Source organism: Amphiura filiformis, chromosome 19 (assembly GCF_039555335.1).
Source record: "Amphiura filiformis chromosome 19, Afil_fr2py, whole genome shotgun sequence".
NCBI classification, from domain to species: Eukaryota; Metazoa; Echinodermata; class Ophiuroidea; order Amphilepidida; family Amphiuridae; genus Amphiura; species Amphiura filiformis.
Genome location: NC_092646.1, coordinates 23245275 through 23266335, shown reverse-complemented (window position 1 = coordinate 23266335; position 21061 = coordinate 23245275). Strand labels below are relative to the sequence as shown.

The 21061-nt window shown below is 36.3% G+C and overlaps 1 protein-coding gene across 2 annotated transcripts in view; it reads right to left on the bottom strand.

Annotated features, from left to right (window-relative positions):
• Window positions 1-1064: 1064 nt before the first annotated feature.
• The window catches only part of LOC140141067 (uncharacterized), a 34557-nt gene continuing 14560 nt past the window's right edge, over window positions 1065-21061 (bottom strand). Inside the window, exons 3-8 of one of the 2 annotated variants that reach the window (XM_072162839.1) lie at window positions 17387-17535; window positions 8770-8866; window positions 5066-5198; window positions 4363-4512; window positions 3170-3427; window positions 1065-2757 (exon numbers count right to left, since the gene is read on the bottom strand). In XM_072162839.1, the coding sequence (XP_072018940.1) occupies window positions 2675-2757; window positions 3170-3427; window positions 4363-4512; window positions 5066-5198; window positions 8770-8866; window positions 17387-17535 (870 nt within the window). In that variant the 3' untranslated portion in view covers window positions 1065-2674. The remainder of the gene's footprint in view (window positions 2758-3169; window positions 3428-4362; window positions 4513-5065; window positions 5199-8769; window positions 8867-17386; window positions 17536-21061) is intronic. The other variant, XM_072162840.1, reaches the window with a different exon arrangement.

The window sequence follows — 21061 nt, the reverse complement described above, 5'->3', positions numbered from 1 at the left end:
TTCGAAACTGGCTGCGAGATACATGTACAGGTATGGCTCTCTGCACACGGGACCGACGGCTTAACGTCCCCTCCGAAGGGCGGAGTACTTTCATGATTCATTTACCCAATTCTAAATGAACCATGGGGAGAGCGGAAGTCTGAATTTAATCTACAGATGTTGCTAATTAATTTCAGACTTTTTTTTTTTTTCCAAGTCAATATCCCAGCCAATTGCCACCGCCGGGAATCGAACCCGGGACCTCATGCACTAAAGGCAAGTACTCTAACCATTGCGCCACGCTCCCCCCTTTGTAATTTTCTCAGTTAATATGCAGCCTATGTAGTTAAATTTGGTGTCAAATTAAAGCTTGTGATGAGACCAATACAGTAAACCTTTAAAAAGTTGTAAAAAGTTATTAACATTTGAATTATTTGCATCTAATTAGCATAATGTGCGGGGTGGAGGAGGATCAGGAGGAGGATCAGGAGGAGCAAATTTAATAAAAGTGACCCCAAGGGGTCATATGATGCAAGAGGTCCATTTCTTTTTTCACATTTTTACAATTCACTTCACTGCATACTATAACACCATACAATCATATTCCAGGTAATTTAATTTGCTTTGAGAAGCAATTTTGCATATTTTATTTTCCGTTCGGGTTACACATTGAAGTCAATGGGAAAATATGCCTTGAAAGAGGCTGGCGCAAAATCATTTTACTTTTATTGAACCCTATGATGTTATATATGTATTTAAAGCTCTGACTGAGAGGAATCCAAATATGGAACTTTTAAATATGTGGGGTGAAGCTAACTTTTTTTTTTAATTTGTCAAATTTTACATTTTTTCCCTAAAATATTTGGTATTTTCAGTTTCATAACTCCTTAGTGTAACACCCTGTGTCATTTTAAAGTGCATTTTTGGATTCCTTGGATCATTTGCAGCCAGAAAATGTATACTTTTATATTATGTTGGGTATAATATGTGAAAGATATTCATATCTAAACGAAAAACATGCAATTTTCATCTCGCGAAAACATGTAACGCATTACCGGCCCAACTCAAAATGCATGGCCATATCAAATTTTTTACAAATATACCATACCCCAAATCATGAACTTTCTATGCAATTTGTTAAAAAATAGAATTTAAAAATCAATTGCAGAGGGGATCAAGGTCTACTTTTTGCCAGAATGAAGATTTCTCTTGAAAAGGTCTGCATTTGGAGAATCCGCACCCTCACACACAAAAAAATTCTGGCTACGGACCTGTACATAGATGTATATGATTGTTTCATAAGCTGATAATATGCTATAAGCTAACACAAACACAAAACAATAACTTACAACTTACAAAATATATTATAAAAGCATTTATGTAAACTACATTTAGGTGTATGCATCACTCAACAATATCTAATTAATTTCTCTCATCCTTTCTCACCTCATTTTCATTCTCTCTCTCTCTCTCTCTTTCCCCTCACTCAGTTTTTCTGTTTTACAGAAAACATTAAATACTGTTAGTAAACGATGTACACATAGAAACTGACCAGGTAACAATATTAAATAAAGGAGCAAATAAAATTGTGCTTATTTACTAACTGCTATCAACAAATTACAACTATTATCAAATTTTTTTGTTTGTTTTAATAACTGCTATCAACAAATTGGCATCAAAATAGTTTCATTTTTTCTTAATAAACTTATCTTTATACACTGTACATATATCATGCACTGAATACACGAATCTCGCCTATCTTTTTACTTACACACAGCTCTATACTAGTGTCTCAACCCAATTTGAGCGTAACGTTATGTTTGATTTCGCAGTGGCAGATTCTAATCAGTGTCTTTACGCAGTTTTGTCACCAGCATTGGGACAAATCGCCCTTGTATGCATGTATACGCACTGCGGGATAAGGTAAGGTTAGTGTGCAATTTAAATCTACCACTGCGAAATCCAACATGGACAAAATTCCTGGTGCTGGTTCAGCTTGCATGAAGATATACCAACAATGTAAGACACTACCTTCACTATCTTTTAATAAATATCTACATTTTCCACACACATTCAAGTCTTCCAAATTTGTTATATGGCGAGTTGGGTCGGTTTGGTCAAATTATCATATACACATCTTGCTTTCAGAGTTATTTCTCCTCCTGCTGTACACTTTGCTCATATTTTGAGGCTATACGAGTTATTTCTCCTTTTGCTGTACACTTTCCTTATTTTTAAGCTGATAAATAATGTCTCTTCTGTTGCTGTACACTTTGCTCATGTTTTTAAGCTTAAAGAATACATGTATATCTCTTGCTCATGTTTATTAATCTTAAGTCATTTCTCCTGTCGCTGTCACTTTCGCCGTCACTTTCCTTGTGTTTTCAAGGCATAAAACATTTTACACACCAATGTTAACATAAATAATGTTCAGTGTTAAATAGCAAGTCCTTGTTTTGCTTGCGTCCACTAATCAGTAGACCAAAATGTATAGTTTCTATGTACATATTCAACAATGTAGAAATAATGACCAAAGCACACCTCATGCTGATGAATGTTGCTTTTCCCAGGAATGAAAGCACACGTTTCCATTTGTTCCAAAGCATTTTACATTTTCAATATTTAAGAGACGAGCTACGAAGTAAAAAACAAACAATCATACTGTTTTGAAACATAGCCATGTTGCAATATATGCTCATTGATTAGTTGAAGAAGCCGAAGTGTCTGCAGATTGAGACACATCATCTAGTGCATGGTTTTCCTCACTTGGGGAAGTAACTGAAACAAATGAACAGAAGAAGTAGAAAGTTAATAAAAACTGAAGCCAAACTAAGTCTTTAATCATGCCCTGTGTATATACTTCTGTTTTCAAAGTGTTAAAAGCTAATTTACTGAAAGATGTAGCTTGTCACATGAATGCACTGACCAGTGGTGCACTGACCAGTGGTGTACTACCATCCCCCCTGTAAGAAGTCTTGCCCCTTCCAAAAGCAAAGACCTATGTATTGGAAAATTCTGTGATTGCCTATCAGGCTATCACTTTTCAAAGCGATGTATCATAATCGCCCAGAAATCAAGTGTAAATTCAGTTTTACCGGTACTGATGATATGCATGGCCAGGTGCAACTTAGCAAGAGCATGGTTGTTTTTGTGAAAATCTGTACATCAATCAATTCATGTGCAAACTTACGTTCATAACTTCCAGAGCTTCCAAATCCAAAACAGCGCCAGAAACTCTTGATAGATTTACATATTACGTTGGGAAATTGGCGACCAAGCAGATAGGCCACTGGAATTAAGATTGCAAGTATACAAACTGCTGCCACAAGAGCATACTCCCGAGCATGCTCAACAGCTGTATTGCACAAATCACTGAGGCTCATTTCTGTGGTGACTATTGAGTCTGTGCAATTACATGGAATACATGGAAGGCAAGCTCCATCTGTAACTGAAAGAAACGTAAACGATTATAGTCTATTGATCTACCTCGAGTCACCGGCACTAGCTTTTAATTTCAGCGTTTGCTGCGTTGGCTTAGCATGCTTTCTTGCATGTACATATGCGGCACGTTGATTGAGTGCGTAAAAGCATGTACAGTGTACATTGTACACCCACCAAGTAACGCACCAAGTAACGCTAAGCTAATGCAGAAAACACTGAATGTCAAAGCTAGTGCCGGAGGTAGATATATAGAACTAGATTTCGCGGTTCTCAGGTCGAGCGGTTCTCGTGATAGGCCTATTTCTAATTACCCAGCACCCGTTACCCATATACCTGCCCTGACCTTTTAAACTACTATAAAATGCGTCTCTCAATGATCAAGACCCAACTTGACACAACTTAATCAACTTTTGTTTTGTAGCTGTGATGCTTACTTCGCGCACAATCCCATTGATACCCCGCGATAGTGCTACGTACGCGAGCGCGCGAACGCGATAGCAGACGGACACGCCGTGATTAGTATTATGATATATCTACTTCAACTTTGATGACACCTCTGTCACTTTCAAAGAGGTATTAGAGGGATTTGATGAGACAGGTGCCCTGTTCAATTCTTAGCAAATTAATTTTCAGATTTATTTGCTCCATTGCATTCACGCACACAAACCTCCTCTCACAGTGAATGGAATATTTGTCCTGCGTGACATCACTTGGTGTCAGCTGGAATGTATATTAAATAGAATTAAACTGCTGTTAAAATTGATGGGGCCCCTCATCCCATTCATTGCATGACCTTTGTCAGTGTAACCGAGACAAATCCTGTTGATAACTTTTTTGTATACATTGATCAAATCATGATCTTCCAATGCGAGTCTGAATGGAAACATTTAAAGTGAAAATGTACTAGCAGCAATTTGAACTAATTTGTTTTGTAATATATACCTGGGGATGCAGTACTATTGGGATCTTTCGTGGGAGGACTTCTTGTGGTAGTAGACTTTGGTCTTGGTCGGCATAGTTCTGCACTGTCATTGTATGGCTGGTACATGCCAGCATCACATTTTACACATTTATAAGAAGTATAATCAGCTCCTGAAACAAAATATTGAAAGATTAATTAAGGTTAATGAATATAAGCAAAAAAAATTAAGGAACACATTTGATTTTTTGAATCATTTACACAGCCAGTGGCGGTGCCAGGAATTTTTTCGGGGGGCATTGGGGGAAGTGAATTTTGTGCACAACTGCCTCAAAAAGTGGAAATTTTTGTAATATTTTGGGTTTTTACTGGGGGAGGGGGAAAAGGGGGCCAAGAGTTCTGACTTGGATTCCCCATGCCCCCCCCACTCCTGCCCCCGTGGCACCACCACTGTTCACTTGTATTTTATTTGAGAAATTTAGAAAGGAAAAATTCATGTACAAAAACCATAAAAAGGGAGTAGGGGAAAGAAAGGGTCTCAATCACTCAAACATGGACATGGGTAGCAGAATTTTCATCCAAGGAGAAAAACACAACTTGGCATTTTTATGTCTAACAAGATTATGTACCATACCAATATTTAATAATAATATCCCTTTTCTTTTTCCTCACATGTGTTATTTTCTTCAAGACAACTGACAACTAGTTGTTGTTTTTATATTTTACCTGGTAATAGATCAAGTTTTCTTTGATGGTTAACATCACACAATGGTATCGGCTGACATGTTGCTAGGCCTGTCTGATACCAATCTCTTGGACAATCACAGATGGTGTCTTCTACTCCTCCACATTCTTTGACCTGAAAAGGAGAATTAAAATAAGGTTTCCCGAAATGGAGCAATAATAAAAAAAATCAGGAATAGCAAGCCAAGGTATTTATAAAAAAAAGCAAGGGCCCGTAGCCAGACTTTTTGTGGGGGGGGGTGCAGATTTTCCAAATGCAGACCTTTTCTAGAGGAATCTTCATTCTGACCAAAAGTAGACCTTTATTCCCTAAGAAATCAAATTTCACAGAATGTTCATGATTTGGGGTATATTTTATCGAATTTTTTTGCCCAATTTTTTTTAAACAGACCAAGCAGATCTTTTGTAGATTTATGGTGGTGCGTCACCCCTAGCTACAGACTTGACTATATTGATAACACAAGGCAGTATATTGCATGGCTGCACTTTAACTTTTATGAAAGTTTATCACAACAAAGGTATGACAACGTCCAGGGACAATGTAAGGTATGGGCTGTAAGTTATTTTGGTGTAATTAACAAAAGAAAGCGATTGCTTTACAGTTTCTAATACAACTGACTATTGATTTTCAATAGGTTGTCAATGTTTCTATACAATTGGGTGGAATGAACTTGGCTCTACAAGACAACTCCCATATCAATGGGTTTTGTGATGAGAAAAAGTCACATAGTTAAAGAACTTATTTTTTCACATGAGAAAATACTGATTGTCTGGTATGGCAATATTTGAATCCTCTGGTATGGCAATATTTGAATCCTCTGGTATGGCAATATTTGAATCCTATACATGTATCACTTTAAATTTGGGCCCACATGTTGCAACATAATAGGGCGTTATCATGGTTATGAGAATTATGCAATGAATGCCGGTCGGCATCATGTTGATTGGTATTCCAAGGTTTTCTTTTATTTTGCAAACTGGTGCCTAATAATATTCGTGGGAAAAAGTTAAAGTGTAAACTTGAGTATTGCACTTTTATGCATTACTGAAAGTTAATTAAAGCAAATCTGATCATAATAATAATCAATATTAACTTTGCTGTTATAGATATTTTAAGATACTAGTAATAGGCAAACTTGTCCAGACTTGTCATTTAAGTTCATAACTATCCTTTTCTTTCTTTTAAACCCACAAATACCAGTGAACACCTCACATTATAATTCAACCGTAAATGAAATTTTGTCTATAGATATCAAATATTTTGAATGCATATCTTCTTGCTAATTTCATGAGTGTGCACTAACATTATGACATCATCATGATCATAGTGATTATTTGGTATCAGTGGAGCTTTAGAGACCATACATTGCACCAAAAATGACATTGCAATATTTATCCAATTAAGCTCTGGACGTTAAAAGGAATTTTTAGTGATTCTGCAAGAAAATGAAAGAATTTATAAATATATTATATATATATAGCATATAAATAAAGGAGGTCTAAAAGTTGGTCTTAACCCTGGAATTATGGAAACTTTTAAATTGTTGGTATAAAATATTTTCACCAAAAATGGTCAAAAATGCTCAATTTTGCCAAATTTTTTTAAAAACCCATAATTTTCACCCAAATTTCAAAAAAAAAGTATGTGAAGTTGATCAAAATAAAAAAAAATAAATAAATAAAAAAAACAGGTCCTAGATATTTATAGCTAGTTTTTAAAAATTGATAAACTTTACTCAAGAATTTTTTTTTTGTTACGTTTCCCAAAAAAAAAAAAAATTTGGGGGGATTGTTTTTTAAACTGAGCATGTTTGCCCAAATTTGACCTCACAGATGGATTTGTCAAGTCTTTGCCATTCTAAATATTTATACTTTTATATACTTTAGACCAACAATTTGGCAGTTATGAGTCCCAAAAATTTCCATTATTCCAGGGTTAAGACCAACCTTAAAGTACTTTTTTGCAGGATAAATCAACAAAATAAAAAAAAATAGCAACAAAAAATTCATGTGCAATTGTGCTCTTCAAAATTTTGGAAGTAAATTGAAAACTTTGTTTGATCTTGATTAATAATCTATACTTAACGCGGCTGTGTACTCTAGCCATTGTTTCTTTCTCAAAATTGAGTTTTTATGATATGTTTGTACATTGTTATGTTTTTTATAAATACAAGGAATGAAAATCCAGATTTGTAAACTCCAACTGCAATATTTTAAGGATTTTATTTCACTATTCCACTCGTGTTTGAAATTGAAAAGGAAAGAAAATCTTTGTTGTACCAGCAAGGTACACGCTGCAATAACAACTCATCGCGTTGCGTATCGCGCAATTTGTTAACGCACAAATCGCGACGCTTATCTGTATCTGTGGCGCATCTTATGGAAACACCACGGAAGCACTGATTTCACAAAAACCTAGTGGTCAAATGGCTCCGTTTTAGCTGATAAAATGTGGGTTTTTTTCACGCTCTTCCCCCCGATTTACCTATCCCGTTATGAATGCCTTTCGCTCAAACTTCTCCAGGGGCTGTGGATTTACCCGATGTTCACGTAATGTAAAGTTACAAAACCGAACACAGCCGCATTCTCCAGTGAGATTCGAGCAACGTGCACAATGTGACCACTTTAAACTTCAACGGCCATTATTTCAATGTTCATTTTCTCGGTAAAATGAGCGATTTAGGTACTACGATAACTCAATAAATACAGCATCTATAGGCAAGCAAATATGATCATCGTAAAAAGCATGATCGACTCAAGAAAACGGTTTTCTCATTTTTTATATTTTGGTCTATTTCCGATTTGGGGCATCATTTTGTGCAAATAGGCGTTTTTGAATTTTAAAAAGTTCATTTTGATGCCTTATATGGTCAATATCTCAAAAAATAAGGCCAATATCAAAAAAATAAAAAACTTTTTTTTGGAATGGAGCCTCAAGATTGAGCTAAAAACAAAATAAAATATTTTGGAAAGAGTGTTTTTTGTTATGATGTACCTAACAAATATTGCCAAAAACTCACTTTTTGTGATTTTCTTCAAAATTGTTGTTTTTACCCCAAATCTGTATTTATATTAAGATTTATTGATGTCTTGCCTTCATAAAAATGTATACTTTTATATGTTTTATGTGAATAATTACAAAGTTATTGCACTTTTACTACATGCATGTCTGAGAGTACACAGCCACCTTAAGAGATATACAGCTTCATGTAAAATGTCTTACTTTGTCTTAAATAGTAGACACATCTTTTGGCACCAGCAAGCTATGTTTGCTTTAACAATTTTCCGAATGAGCAAATCACTGGATGGGCCTTTGGTATTTGGGGATTTTAGCATCCTCCTTGTGGGTATGGTTCAATAGTTGGCCATAAAAAACAAAATTTTAATTGATTTGGGCAATGAAATTGCGAGTCGGGCATAATATATATAACACGCCATCACCCATGTTATAAATTTGAGCTGTTGACAGCCGGAAAATAGAAATTGGGCGATATCTTTTGTCAAATTATCAAATCTGCACCAAATTTTATGCACGCACTAACATTATGGGTTTCTGATGGTATAAAATTCTCAACTTTTTTGGAGCAAGTGGGGGATGAGACTGGATCAAAAGATGCCCCTTTAAAGCCTACAATTGTTACCTAAAAATAGATGAACTTTACATGAGGGTATAGAAATACACTTACACTAACAAGATCGCCCGGACATTCACTGCATGGATACGGTACAGGACACACATTGGTTTCAGGCATGAATCCCCCACCTGGAAGAAGTACCTCACAACTGATCATGCAAAATGAAAGTATATAAGCAAACAAAACAAAAATGTGCAAAATAAGGATCCAAAGAAATAAAAATGCTAGCTGCAACTACATGCATGTGAAATGTATGATCATGGATGCTGGGTACATGCTCCCAGATTCCATGCAAATTAAACAAAATGAAATATAAAATGGTGATTAAAGCCATATTGTAACATTTGCGTAAGAAATAAAATTGTATTTTTCCCACAAAATGTTAGTTTTCACTATCAGATATGTCCTAGCTCTTTTAATTTTGGCCCAAACAGATGAGGCAATACAAACAAAATTGTGATTTAATACCAGCGCATATGTCGCCAATGTGAGCCACTCGGGTCGGGTGGGTTCTTTTGATATGCACCTATTCTGTGTAATGAACATCGCATACATGTTTGACTAATATTTCCATCGTAATATTAAACTGTCTCAGATTTTGACCAAACTACAGCACCTAAAGTCTTGATTTTTGCATAGGGTATGTATTACTAACTAAAGTATATCACAATCAAGTAAAAAACATATTTTTCAAATTGTTGAGGGAGGCTCTGTCAGCATATGTTACAAAATGGCTTTAAGATTAAGCTCAAATTGAATATTTTGAACCAAAACACGCAAGCACACCCCACCCACACATCCTGCAACCCCCACACACACCATTATATGTGTTCCCGAATGAATGTCAAAAAGGACAAAAAGGCTGACAAAGATCAATTGTACATTTTTTTAAATGTCATGCACATTCAATGCCCGACTAGCGACCGATGTCTACAATAGTGCTGTTGCTATGGCAGAGTAAAACAAAATGTTTACTCAATAGCTAGTGATGAACCCTGGTGAATGCAAAATGGTTATGAAATCCTAGACATTACTAAGCTTTAATATGCAGTCATGCATACTTCCATAAATTTCTTAGAATTCTAAGGCTAATTAAAATGAATCATAAATTTCCAGTATTGCTCGATATCTCCTCATCTCTCTCCAAAATCTTCAGGTTTGCAAACATTTTAATTATTCTGAATACTAGTAACATATACTTTAAGCCTTTTGGAGCATCATGTGGACATGTCCTTAAAAATGTTACCCCCAAATAGCCAGTATCAGGGTAATAAATTTTCTACTGTCAGCTTGGGAGAGCTCCAACCAAGCCAATAAGATCAGGGAAAGAAAATTTATTACCCCAGATACTGTAGACCAGGTTAAAACTGAGCTAAGTACCACTTGGAGAACAAGAAATTCTCATATGGTTTATCTGGACCAGTTTTGCATGAGGAAGAAGAATTTGTTGGGTAAAAAGCCCGTAACCTGAGAACTTTTCCGTGAGGCGCTTTTTTTTCAAAATGGCCATAAAATCCAATATATATGGTTAAATTAGTCACTTTAGGGCATATTTAACCAGATTTTGGATTTTTATTGACAGCAATAATGTACTGCTAAGTCAGGTTATTAATATGAAGGTAACAGGAGGTGACAGCTGAGGCGCTTTTTTCAAAATGGCGCCAAAATCAATGAAAAACATATATATGGTTAAATTAGTCACTTTAGGGGCATATTTAACCAGATTTTGGATTTTTATTGATATCAACAATGTACTACTAAACCAGGTTATTAATATGAAGGTAACAGGAGGTCACAGCTGAGGACGTTTTTTTCAAAATGGCCGCCAAAATCAATGAAAAGCATATATTGTTAAATTAGTCACTTAAGTTGTATATACTTCATCAGATTTTGGATGTTGTTATTGATAGCGGTAAAGCATTACTAGGTCAGATTATTAATACGAAGGTAATAAGATGTCACAGGCAATGGTATTTTTTTCAAAATGGCCGACAAAATTGAAGGAAAGTTTGATAGTGTACTTCAGGGTGGTAAAGGTAGATTCTGATTTAAAATGGCGGCAATGATGACTACCAGAATTGCCTGTATGTATTTTTTTTTAAAAGACCCCAAAAGCAACTTGTGTTGTTATAAATTGTCCGTTTTTGCTTGGTTTCACTGATGCATTTCTCTATGTTTTAATTCTCAGGATCACTCAAATCGCTATTTTCTGAAAAATCTTCATAGTCATTCTCTACCAATAGTTCTTGGACATCCTCAGGCATTACCGTTTCAACCCATTTAGGTTCCATGTTTTCGTTCCACCCATTGTCAACAATGTTTTCACCATCGTATATAGTGACATCTACTGCTCTCCACTCTCTTGCAATGAAATTTGCGCGAAGGATATGAAGCGCCAGCACCTGCATACATAGTGGTATAGATATATCTGCAATCTTTTTATCTTTTGAAAATTTTCGATCAAAGATATCGTATCTTGCTTCGTTGACATCTTTGCCCTTCACTCCGTATAGAAGTGAAACGTACTCCTCTAGCTCTTTGCATAAACTTTCTGTCTTCCTGTATTTGCCATGCGCCAGTGTTTGTGTCCAGAATTACTCTGTCTCCATCATGAATGAAATGGGATATTTAGCAATGACTGCAATGTCTAGGTCGGATGATTGCTATACCCTCGTTGCTATTCCTTACTGCATGCATTGCATGCAAGCTGACCGTTGTCTCATCTTCTTCCTGATTACTGCTAAGATCGAATCAAAATAGTAGGCCTATCTGGTTTTATGACACGAAGGCCAAATTGAGCGATATTGACTTAACAGCAGCTCAGAAGTCATCCCTGATTGGATTTCACGCATTCACTGGCAATGATTGCAACTCAGCCTTTTTTTCGCAAGGGGAAAGATCAGTGCTGGAAGCTTCTGGAGTCAAAGCCGAAGTTTGTGGACACATTCTGCAACATTGGCGTATTAGATTTTCCATCAGAAAGTTTATGCAAAGAGCTAGAGGAGTACATTTCACGGAGTGAAGGGCAAAGATGTCAACGAAGCAAGATACGATATCTTTGATCAAAAGTTAGCAACAGATAAAAAGATTGCAGATATACCGTTACTACCTCCATGTAAGCAGGCGCTGGCGCTTCATATCCTTCACACAAATTTCATTGCAAGAGGGTGGAGAGCAGATGGTGGAAACATTGTTGACAATGGGTGAAACGAAAACATGGAACCTAAATGGGTTGAAACGGTAATGCCTGAGGATGTCCAAGAACTATAGGTATAGAATGACTATGACGATTTTTCAGAAAATAGCAATTTGAGTAATCCTGAGGAATTAAAACAAAGAGAAATGCATCAGTGAAATCATGCACAAACGGACAATTTATAACACTGAAAGCAACACTTTTGCGGTATTCTAGTTTACAAGTTGCGTTTGGGGTCTTCTTTAATTTATAAAGGCAATTCTGGTAGTCATCATTGTTGCCATTTTAAATCAGAATCTACCTTTACCACCCTCAAGTACCTCATTATAAGTTCAAAACGTCAAAGACATCTATTACTTTTTTAAACTTAATTAAGTAACATTTCCTGCCACTATTTTGTTGATATCATACTTTCCTTCAATTTTGTCGGCCATTTTGGAAAAAGCACCCTCGCCTGTGACATCCTATACCTTGTGTTAATAATCTGACCTAGTAATGTTTTACCGCTATCAATAACAACATCCAAAACCTGATGAAGTATACAACTTAAGTGACTAATTTAACAATATATATGCTTTTCATTGATTTTGGCGGCCATTTTGAAAAAAGCGCCCTCAGCTGTAACCTCCTGTTACCTTCATATTAATAACCTGACTTGGTAGTACATTATTGCTATCAATAAAAATCCAAAAATCTGGTTAAATGTGCCCCTAAAGTGACTAATTTAACCATACATATGTTTTCATTGATTTTGGCGGCCATTTTGAAAAAAGCGCCCTCAGCTGTGACCTCCGCTTACCTTCATATTAATAACCTGACTTAGTAGTACACTATTGCAATCAATAAAAATCCAAAATCTGGTTAAATATGCCTTAAAGTGACCAATTTAACCATATATATTGGATTTTGGCGGCCATTTTGAAAAAAGCGCCCTCACGGAAAAGTTCTCAGGTTACGGGCTTTTTACCCAACAAATTCTTATTCCCCATACAAAACTGGTCCAGTTAAACCATATGAGAATTTCTTGTTCTCCAAGTGGTACTTAGCTCAGTTTTAACCTGGTCTACTGGCTATTCTGGGGTAAAATTTGTAAGGGTATGGTATACATGTACAAAACAGTAAATCCCCTCTCCTTCTGATGATGTGCTTTGGAGAGAATTAAACTAGTGTTTTCATAAAACTATGATAATTATTGTAAAGACTTGTTAAAACAATTCTAAATACTTTCAGATTGAAGCTTGTTTTAAGCAAATACAACACGTTGGACCGGTGAAGTTTTTCCTAAAAATAAATGTGGTGTGATCAAGCAAAATCAGTCTGAAATCGGACATATTCAATTGAATATGGAAAACCAGTTTAAAAGATGTGAGCGGTTAAAGATCGAGTTTCAAAAACAATAGGAAACAAAAGGAAATGCATCCTTTGTTTGGCTATATCTCAAAATCAATATTTCGGACTGATTTTGCTTGATCGCATCACAAATAATGAAAAGCGACTTTTTATATTCATCCAATTGAAAACTAATGATCCATAGCATAAACACAACATAATACAATATGTCTAAGAATAATTAAAGTGGTGTGCAGGGTTGCCAAAAGATTTTGGCCCGAATCGCGGGTCAAATAATCGAAAAGTCGCCCAATTTTTCTCTTTACCATTGGTTTCTATGGGGCAGGAAACTATCGGAAGTCGCGGGAGCTAATGTTGAAAAGTCGCCCAATTTTTTTCTTAACCATTGGTTTCTATGGGACAGGAAATTGTCAAAAGTCGCGGGAAAAATCTTAAAAAGTTGCCCAATTGGGCTACCAAATCGCGGGTTTGGCAACCCTGGTGGTGTACCTGTTGGGCGTGTGGGACGTACGTGACCTGTTCTGCACTTCAAAAATCATCACCTGATGGTGTGGGTGGGTATATGATCTGATGATGTATGGTGTGTTATGTATGTCAAAGAATGGAAAGGGAAATTTTCATCGGACTGAATATTATAAATACTAGCGGGATACCCGCGCTTCGCTAGATGGGAACGCGCTAGATGGGAGCGTTCACCATAACAGGAATAATTACTGAACAGGTAGAATCATTGAAAAGGTACATTTTATTTTTCTAAACCTGTCTCTTCTTACACTTTCTCTTTTAGTGTCTTAATTGCTTAGCTTGTGATTTTCCGTTTCCATGTTATTTATTTATTTAACCTCGTTCCCATTATGTTCTAAATCTGTTCTTTCCTTTTAGCTTCTTTGTTTATTTGCTGCTTGTGATTTCCCGTTTCCATGTTTTTTATTTAATTCTGTTCTCATTATTTTAGCTTCTTTTTTCTTACATTTCCTGATTAGTTTCTTTCCTTCTTTGTTTCGTTCCCGTTTCATTTAGTTACTTTAACCCGTTGGCCTATTACTCGTACTTTTTTGTCCTCATTTTAATTTAATTTTTCTTTATAGTACCGCTTCATGTTGTTTATACAACAAACAGCTTTTTCCCGTATTTATTACGTCCTCTCATAGCGTGTCTGTGGACGTGTTCACCCGTTATCATAATCCTGTGACCCGTCCATGTACCTTTTTGTCCTTTATTTTTTCCTTATTTCCGTATTATCATGTCCACTGGTCTCTGGCTCGCAGTCGCGTGGCTCTGCGCCGTTTACGCGCCCATTGGCGTAGTGCGCATTACGCACGAGGCGCCGACACGCTGCCGGCCAGTTGCAGTGACGCGTAGGCTGACAACCGATTTTCATTACAAAAACCCGTTTTTACCCATATTTTCACTGTTTTTGAAGCCAATTCTTGACCGTTTTCAACCAAATAAAGTTTAAACACGTTCCCGTATATTCATCGATCTCCCGTATGAATTTGGCGACATTTGGATCGAAACTGACGGAGCCTTTATAGGCATACATAGATACATACATACATAGATACAACATTCCCCTATTTATAGTAAGATAATGTACAATAAAATGTCAGGAAAAATTTTTGTGCAAAGTGGTCATCCTATTTGAATAACTTCTAAGGGTCTGTGCAATAATTGTGAGCTCCCCAGGGGGTTTAAATTTTCAAATGGCACCCAGCCTGTTTTTTCTTGTTTTCCTTCTTCAGTTTATTTTTTGTTTGATTTTTATATAGGGCTTCCCTTTAATTGTCACATTTAATGAATAATCAATGAATAATCAATCAATCAATCAATCAATCAATCAATCAATCAATAAATATATATAAATAAATAAATAAATAAATAAATAAATAAAAATTCAAAGAACAGACCTTCCAGAATAGGTAGTCGTTACTCTGAGTTTCATGCCTAAAAAGGCAATCGTCAGACGACACGATGAAATGCTTTGGGTGGACTACCATCTCTTAGGAATGTGAAAGAATATACATTCCATGGTGTCAACACAGCCAAAGTCTATTCAGAGTCAGTCTGTCTATCGGAGATAGTCAGAAAGTGCTCAACCGCAAAGCAGGAGCGTATTTGAATTTTGAATTTTTATACGCTCTCCCTTTTGGGATTGAGCACTTTATTCAAAAGATAGTCTAACTTGAGTAAAATGTTAAATAAATAAATAAATAAATAAATAAATAAATAAATAAATAAATAAATAAATAAATAAATAAATAAATAAATAAATAAATAAATAAATAAATAAATAAATAAATAAATAAATAAATAAATAAATAAATAAATAAATAAATAAATAAATAAATAAATAAATAAATAAATAAATAAATAAATAAATAAATAAATTAAAAAAATGGCAATTGACCGACCAACCTTCTTTTTTCAAACCAAAAGAGACCAAACATACACTTTCATTTTTTGGTGAAATGGAGAAACAATGTAATCTCCATGGATCACAAGGGGATTTACCTGCATGTTTCCCTCCTAAATTCCTTCAAATAATACACAATAGTTCCATTGTGATAAAGCAGGGACCAGATAAAGTGATCAAACCTACTTATGAAACCATAATTATGTGAATTAAACCCCGTAGTTAAACATACACTTTCATTTTTTTGGCAAAATGGAAAAAACAATGTAACTTTCATGGATCAAAAGGGAATTCACCTGCACGTTCCCCACCTAAATGTCTGTAAATAATAAACAATAGTTCCATTGTGATAAAGCAAGGACCGGATAAAGTGATGAAACCTAGTTATGAAACCATAATTATGTGATTTTTTTTTGATGGGCTAAAGCAGGGCTTCCCATGCTAACTTTTTTTTTTGCCATGAAGCAAATTTTTTGAGAAAAATATGGCGCAACCCACAACATGATACAAATATTGTTATTTACTGAAACTATACCTGTATGTGTCCATTTATTTGTGTGCCTCAGAGAATTAAAGTAGGTCCATATTTATACCTATTTTCCAAGAAAATTTAACCTCAATTAGAAATTTTCGCTTGACAAAACCAGTAAGTTTTTACTTACTCTCTAATATTTCGTCCTACACGTCGGAGGACTTCTTCAGATGTGAAACATCTGATCCACTTTCCCGGGAAACTGACTTCCGGTTGTGATTGGTCTTGTAGGACGAAATATTAGAGAGTAAGTAAAAACTTACTGGTTTTGTCAAGCGAAAATTTCTAATTGATGTTTTACAAACCTGATGAATCTATTCACTGAAAATTTAACCTATTTTTATACTGAAGGCCCATATTTTTGGCCAAATTTAACACAATTTCGCAAAAGTTTTACAAAATTTCAAAAGAATTTTGAAATTTTGGCTCCAGTTACAGCTTTCAAAAATTTTAAAAATATTACCCATTTTTATACTTCTTTTTATTTATTTTTATTAATCTTTTATTCTTTTCCGTAAATGTCTGCAACCCCCTGAAGAATTGGTCAGCTGGTCGTGACCTAATTCTGTGTCGTGACCCAGCTCCACCCAGTTTGGCAAGCTCTGGGCTAAGGAAGCATAAATACTACATGTTCTGCTAGGTGCAACAAATCAGCATAACTCCGTAGTAAGCCCAGAGGGGGTACTCGCATGTAAATGGGGTATGGGTATATGCGGCGGTCAAGGGTCCCTTTTTCAGGCTCCCCGGCAGTTCCTTAAGACCCACATTTGGATCATGCTCCAGTTCTTTGAGCCTCAAACTCTGACAAATGTAGCTCTTTAGCCAAAATTTGGAAAATTTTGGAATTATTTTTAGCTCCAAAGCCTATAATTTGGTCCAATTTTAGTTCACTAGACCCACCAAAAATGTTGAAATTTCAATTCATCAAGCTTCATCAAGTCCCTATTTTTCCCAAAATCAGTTCTTAGTTCCCAAAGTTCGGTGCTCCGCGCCGCACACCCCTACCAAAATTTCAGTTGAGTGCCCCCCCGGGTAGTAAGTTACTAGTCTTGCGAGTAAAGTGATGGTTCAACATTGTCGCCATTTTCGGAGGGAGTTGAGCCCTCATAACTTACAAGACTAGTAACCTACACCGGAGTTCAGTAGATTTGGTGCACCCAGCAGGTTTTGTACTTACAAAGTGTCATTGAGCACTTGTCCATCAGCTGTACAATTACATTGTTTCTTCCTATAAGTTGCCGGATGGCACACTAAACATTCACATGTGTACCCTCTGTCATCTGTAATTTTCACTGAGAACTCTCCATTGCACAAAATACATGGTGTCTGAGAGATAAAAGTACAAAATAGGGAGTTATTTGTTGCTCAAATCAATTCAGAGAAAAATGTTGGTATGGTGCGCAACATTGGGCATGGACATGGGTGGGGTGGAATATTTCTTATATCTAATTTTAAGGAATTGGATAGCAACGTTTGCACAGTATTTTTTGTGGGCCCCGAGAGCACATCAGACATAATCGTATTGCATTCTGAATACGAGGGATATGTAAAATAATTCTGAGTTTTTGAAATTTGTGATATAATGCAAATTTTATGGCAAATTATTAAAATTTGATATTTTTTTATATTTAACAGTCCTTAAAGTAAACTTTATAAATCTAATGATATGCACTTAAAAGTGTATGTATCTGGGATGAAAACCTGACCATCAATTGAAAATTTTGCATATTGAAGATATACATTTTTCCCCAAAAGACCCAAATTGTTTTGGTGTTTTTAGGAAAAAATCTATATATACGAAAAGTCGAAATTTTCATATGATTTTCATTAGATTTATAAAATTTATTTCAAGAACTGTTAAATCTCAAAAATATTAATTTGTAATCATTTGCCATAAAATGTGTATTATATCGCGAATTTAAAAAAAATCAAAATTATTTTACATCAGAAGGACATTACTCATTTTCAAAATGCAATTCAAGATATGATGTGCTCTCAGGCCCCACAAAAATATGTGAAAATGTCGCTATCTGAGCCCTTAAGTATAACTTTGTACAGATTTAGATGCTGGATGAAATTATTTTTTTACTCATCAGTGGGGCCAGATATTTTTGTCTCACTATAGTGGGAATTCCAATTGGATGAACGCAGCTTTCAATAGCGTGACGACTTTTTTGCGTATACTGCGCGATGAACGCCAGCGTGTGCGACTGTGCGTGAGTAACGCGGAAGTAAATCCAACCATTCCAACGCACTTGTGATTGGTTAACATTGCATCCAAGGTCCCGCATTTGCGTTGTAGTTTGAAATACGCGATATACATTCGCGGTTTGATCGAGTACAGCTGTTCCCTAGCAACCAACTTCCCCCTTGGAAATCTTATGGTGCACCACTAAGTCCAACTATTACCGGTCCATTTTGCAAGCTTCCTGACAGGGGGTCAGGGATACGTTACCTGGAGCTGAAGTTTCGTAGGGGGACTGAAAAAATTGACAGAAAAGGGAACTAGAAAATCCAACAAAAATGTGGACTTCTCTTTTTGCTCAATATTCGCTGATGTAGTGCATGTTAGTATCTGTTGGTTACTGGTTCAAGCCTAGGCTCATACACCTATGCCATAGGCTTTGTGTTATGATCATTTTGATCAGTGGTTTGTAATAAAGAAAGCGTGAGCCAGATGATATTCTAACATGCACTACACCAACTAATTGCACTAGCAATGTATTAACCCCTCCCAAATAAAAAAAAAAAAATTCATGTTTCCTCCTCCCTCCCGCCGTAGAGCGGGATCCTGGCACTAGTTAAAAGTAAAGTTTTTAAACAAATTAGTATTAGCAAAAAAGGGGCTGGGTGTACTCACCTTTACCCCGTAGGCCAGTAAAAATCAGCCCCAAAATCTCCAAAGGTCAAAATAATTGCAACATGAATTCTATTTTCGGAAAATGTTGCTCTTAAGTCTCTATTTTAACATACTCAAAGTCTACCAAAATCAACCTCTGCGAAAGATGTGTAAAGTTGACTTTTTCAAAATGGCAGCCAAAATGTCGTAAATAATAGACAGTTGTGATTTCAATATTATATGAGTGTCCATGTGGGAATTGGGTGACATTTTGACCTCAAAATTTCAAGTGTAATGGTTCAAAATTTCAAAATGGCCGCCAAATACGTTCATTATGGGTTGTGAATACAGACAGGGCAATCAACTTTTCACCATAGAAGCTGAATCAGTATTAAAATAGTACATGTTAGTTATGAAAATGTTGCTCTTAAGTCTCTATTTTAACATACTCAAAGTCTACCAAAATCAACCTCTGCGACAGATGTGTAAAATTGACTTTTTCAAAATGGCAGCCAAAATGTCGTAAAAAATAGACAGTTGTGATATCAATATTATATGAGTGTCCATGTGGGAATTGGGTGACATTTTGACCTATAAATGCTCTTATGCCCTAACCGTTTCATAAATATTTATTTGTCTGCGTAGTTTTTGTTCAAAATTTCAAAATGGCCGCCAAATACGTTCATTATGGGTTGTGAATACAGACAAGGCAATCAACTTTTCACCATAGAAGCTGAATTAGTATTAAAATAGTACATGTTAGTTATGAAAATGTTGCTCTTAAGTCTCTATTTTAACATACTCAAAGTCTACCAAAATCAACCTCTGCGAAAGATGTGTAAAATTGACTTTTTCAAAATGGCAGCCAAAATGTCGTAAAAATAGACAGTTGTGATATCAATATTTTATGAGTGTCCATGTGGGAATTGGGTGACATTTTGACCTACAAATGCTCTTATGCCCTTACTGTTTCATAAATATTTATTTGTCTGCGTAGTTTTTGTTCAAAATTTCAAAATGGCCGCCAAATACGTTCATTGTGAGTTGTGAATACAGACATGGCACTCAACTTTTCACCATAGAAGCTGAATCAGTATTAAAATAGTACATGTAAGTTATGATCCACATATTATGTGTATCGGATACTTTAGAGTAAATATTTGAATGGTAATTGGATGGACGGTCCTAATATAACATTCAATACAGCGTTGTCAAATATTTCTCCCACAAAGAGCTACAGGGTCGATTCTAAAGACCTATAAATCATCAGGGGTGATTCGAAAAGGTGATTTAATTGTCAGCATGACTGCAATATGACTGTAACTTATTTTTACTGTTCCACTTGAATAATTCTGGGGGCGACGATATACTTCGCCAGGGTCCGGTTCTCTCCCATGGGATTGAGGATCGCTGATGTTTGATTATGCGCTCTGATTATCAGGCAGGCGGCATCGGTTCAGGCTCGGGTGTGGCTTCGCCTATTAGGGCTGGTGGCCAGCGCTCGGAGCTGCCACTTGCGCACGAGGGAGATACAGCTATACTTCCTCGGGCAGTTGCAAGCGTGGCGGCATCCTCAGAGCCTCATAATTCCGGTCCCTCGGCAGCTCCACTCCTGCCTCTCCTGGTGGATAAATCAACTCAGTATGACAGCATGACCGTTGTGTTTTACATCAACAGGGAGGGGGCACCAAAAGTCCCAGCTATCACCATTTGCATGGAGACAGTGTCCCTTCTTCTGTAGTGTCAGTGGAGGTGGTACGGAGCTTGGACGGGGTTGACTCGGGATTGCTTGTCGGGGTGGGTCAGTCCTCATCTCTCTTGTCTAATTGAGTGGCACCTCACTCAGTAGTATGCATGTATCGGTCCATCTTTCAGAGGTTAGATCGTCCCATCAGAACCATTAGCTTCCGCCTTACTTCACCCGGGATTAAGGGCGGTAGGCCGGGACACCATGCAGGAGAGTTGGGAGGGCATATTCGGTATAATGCCTTCCCTCCCATTGCCATGATCCTT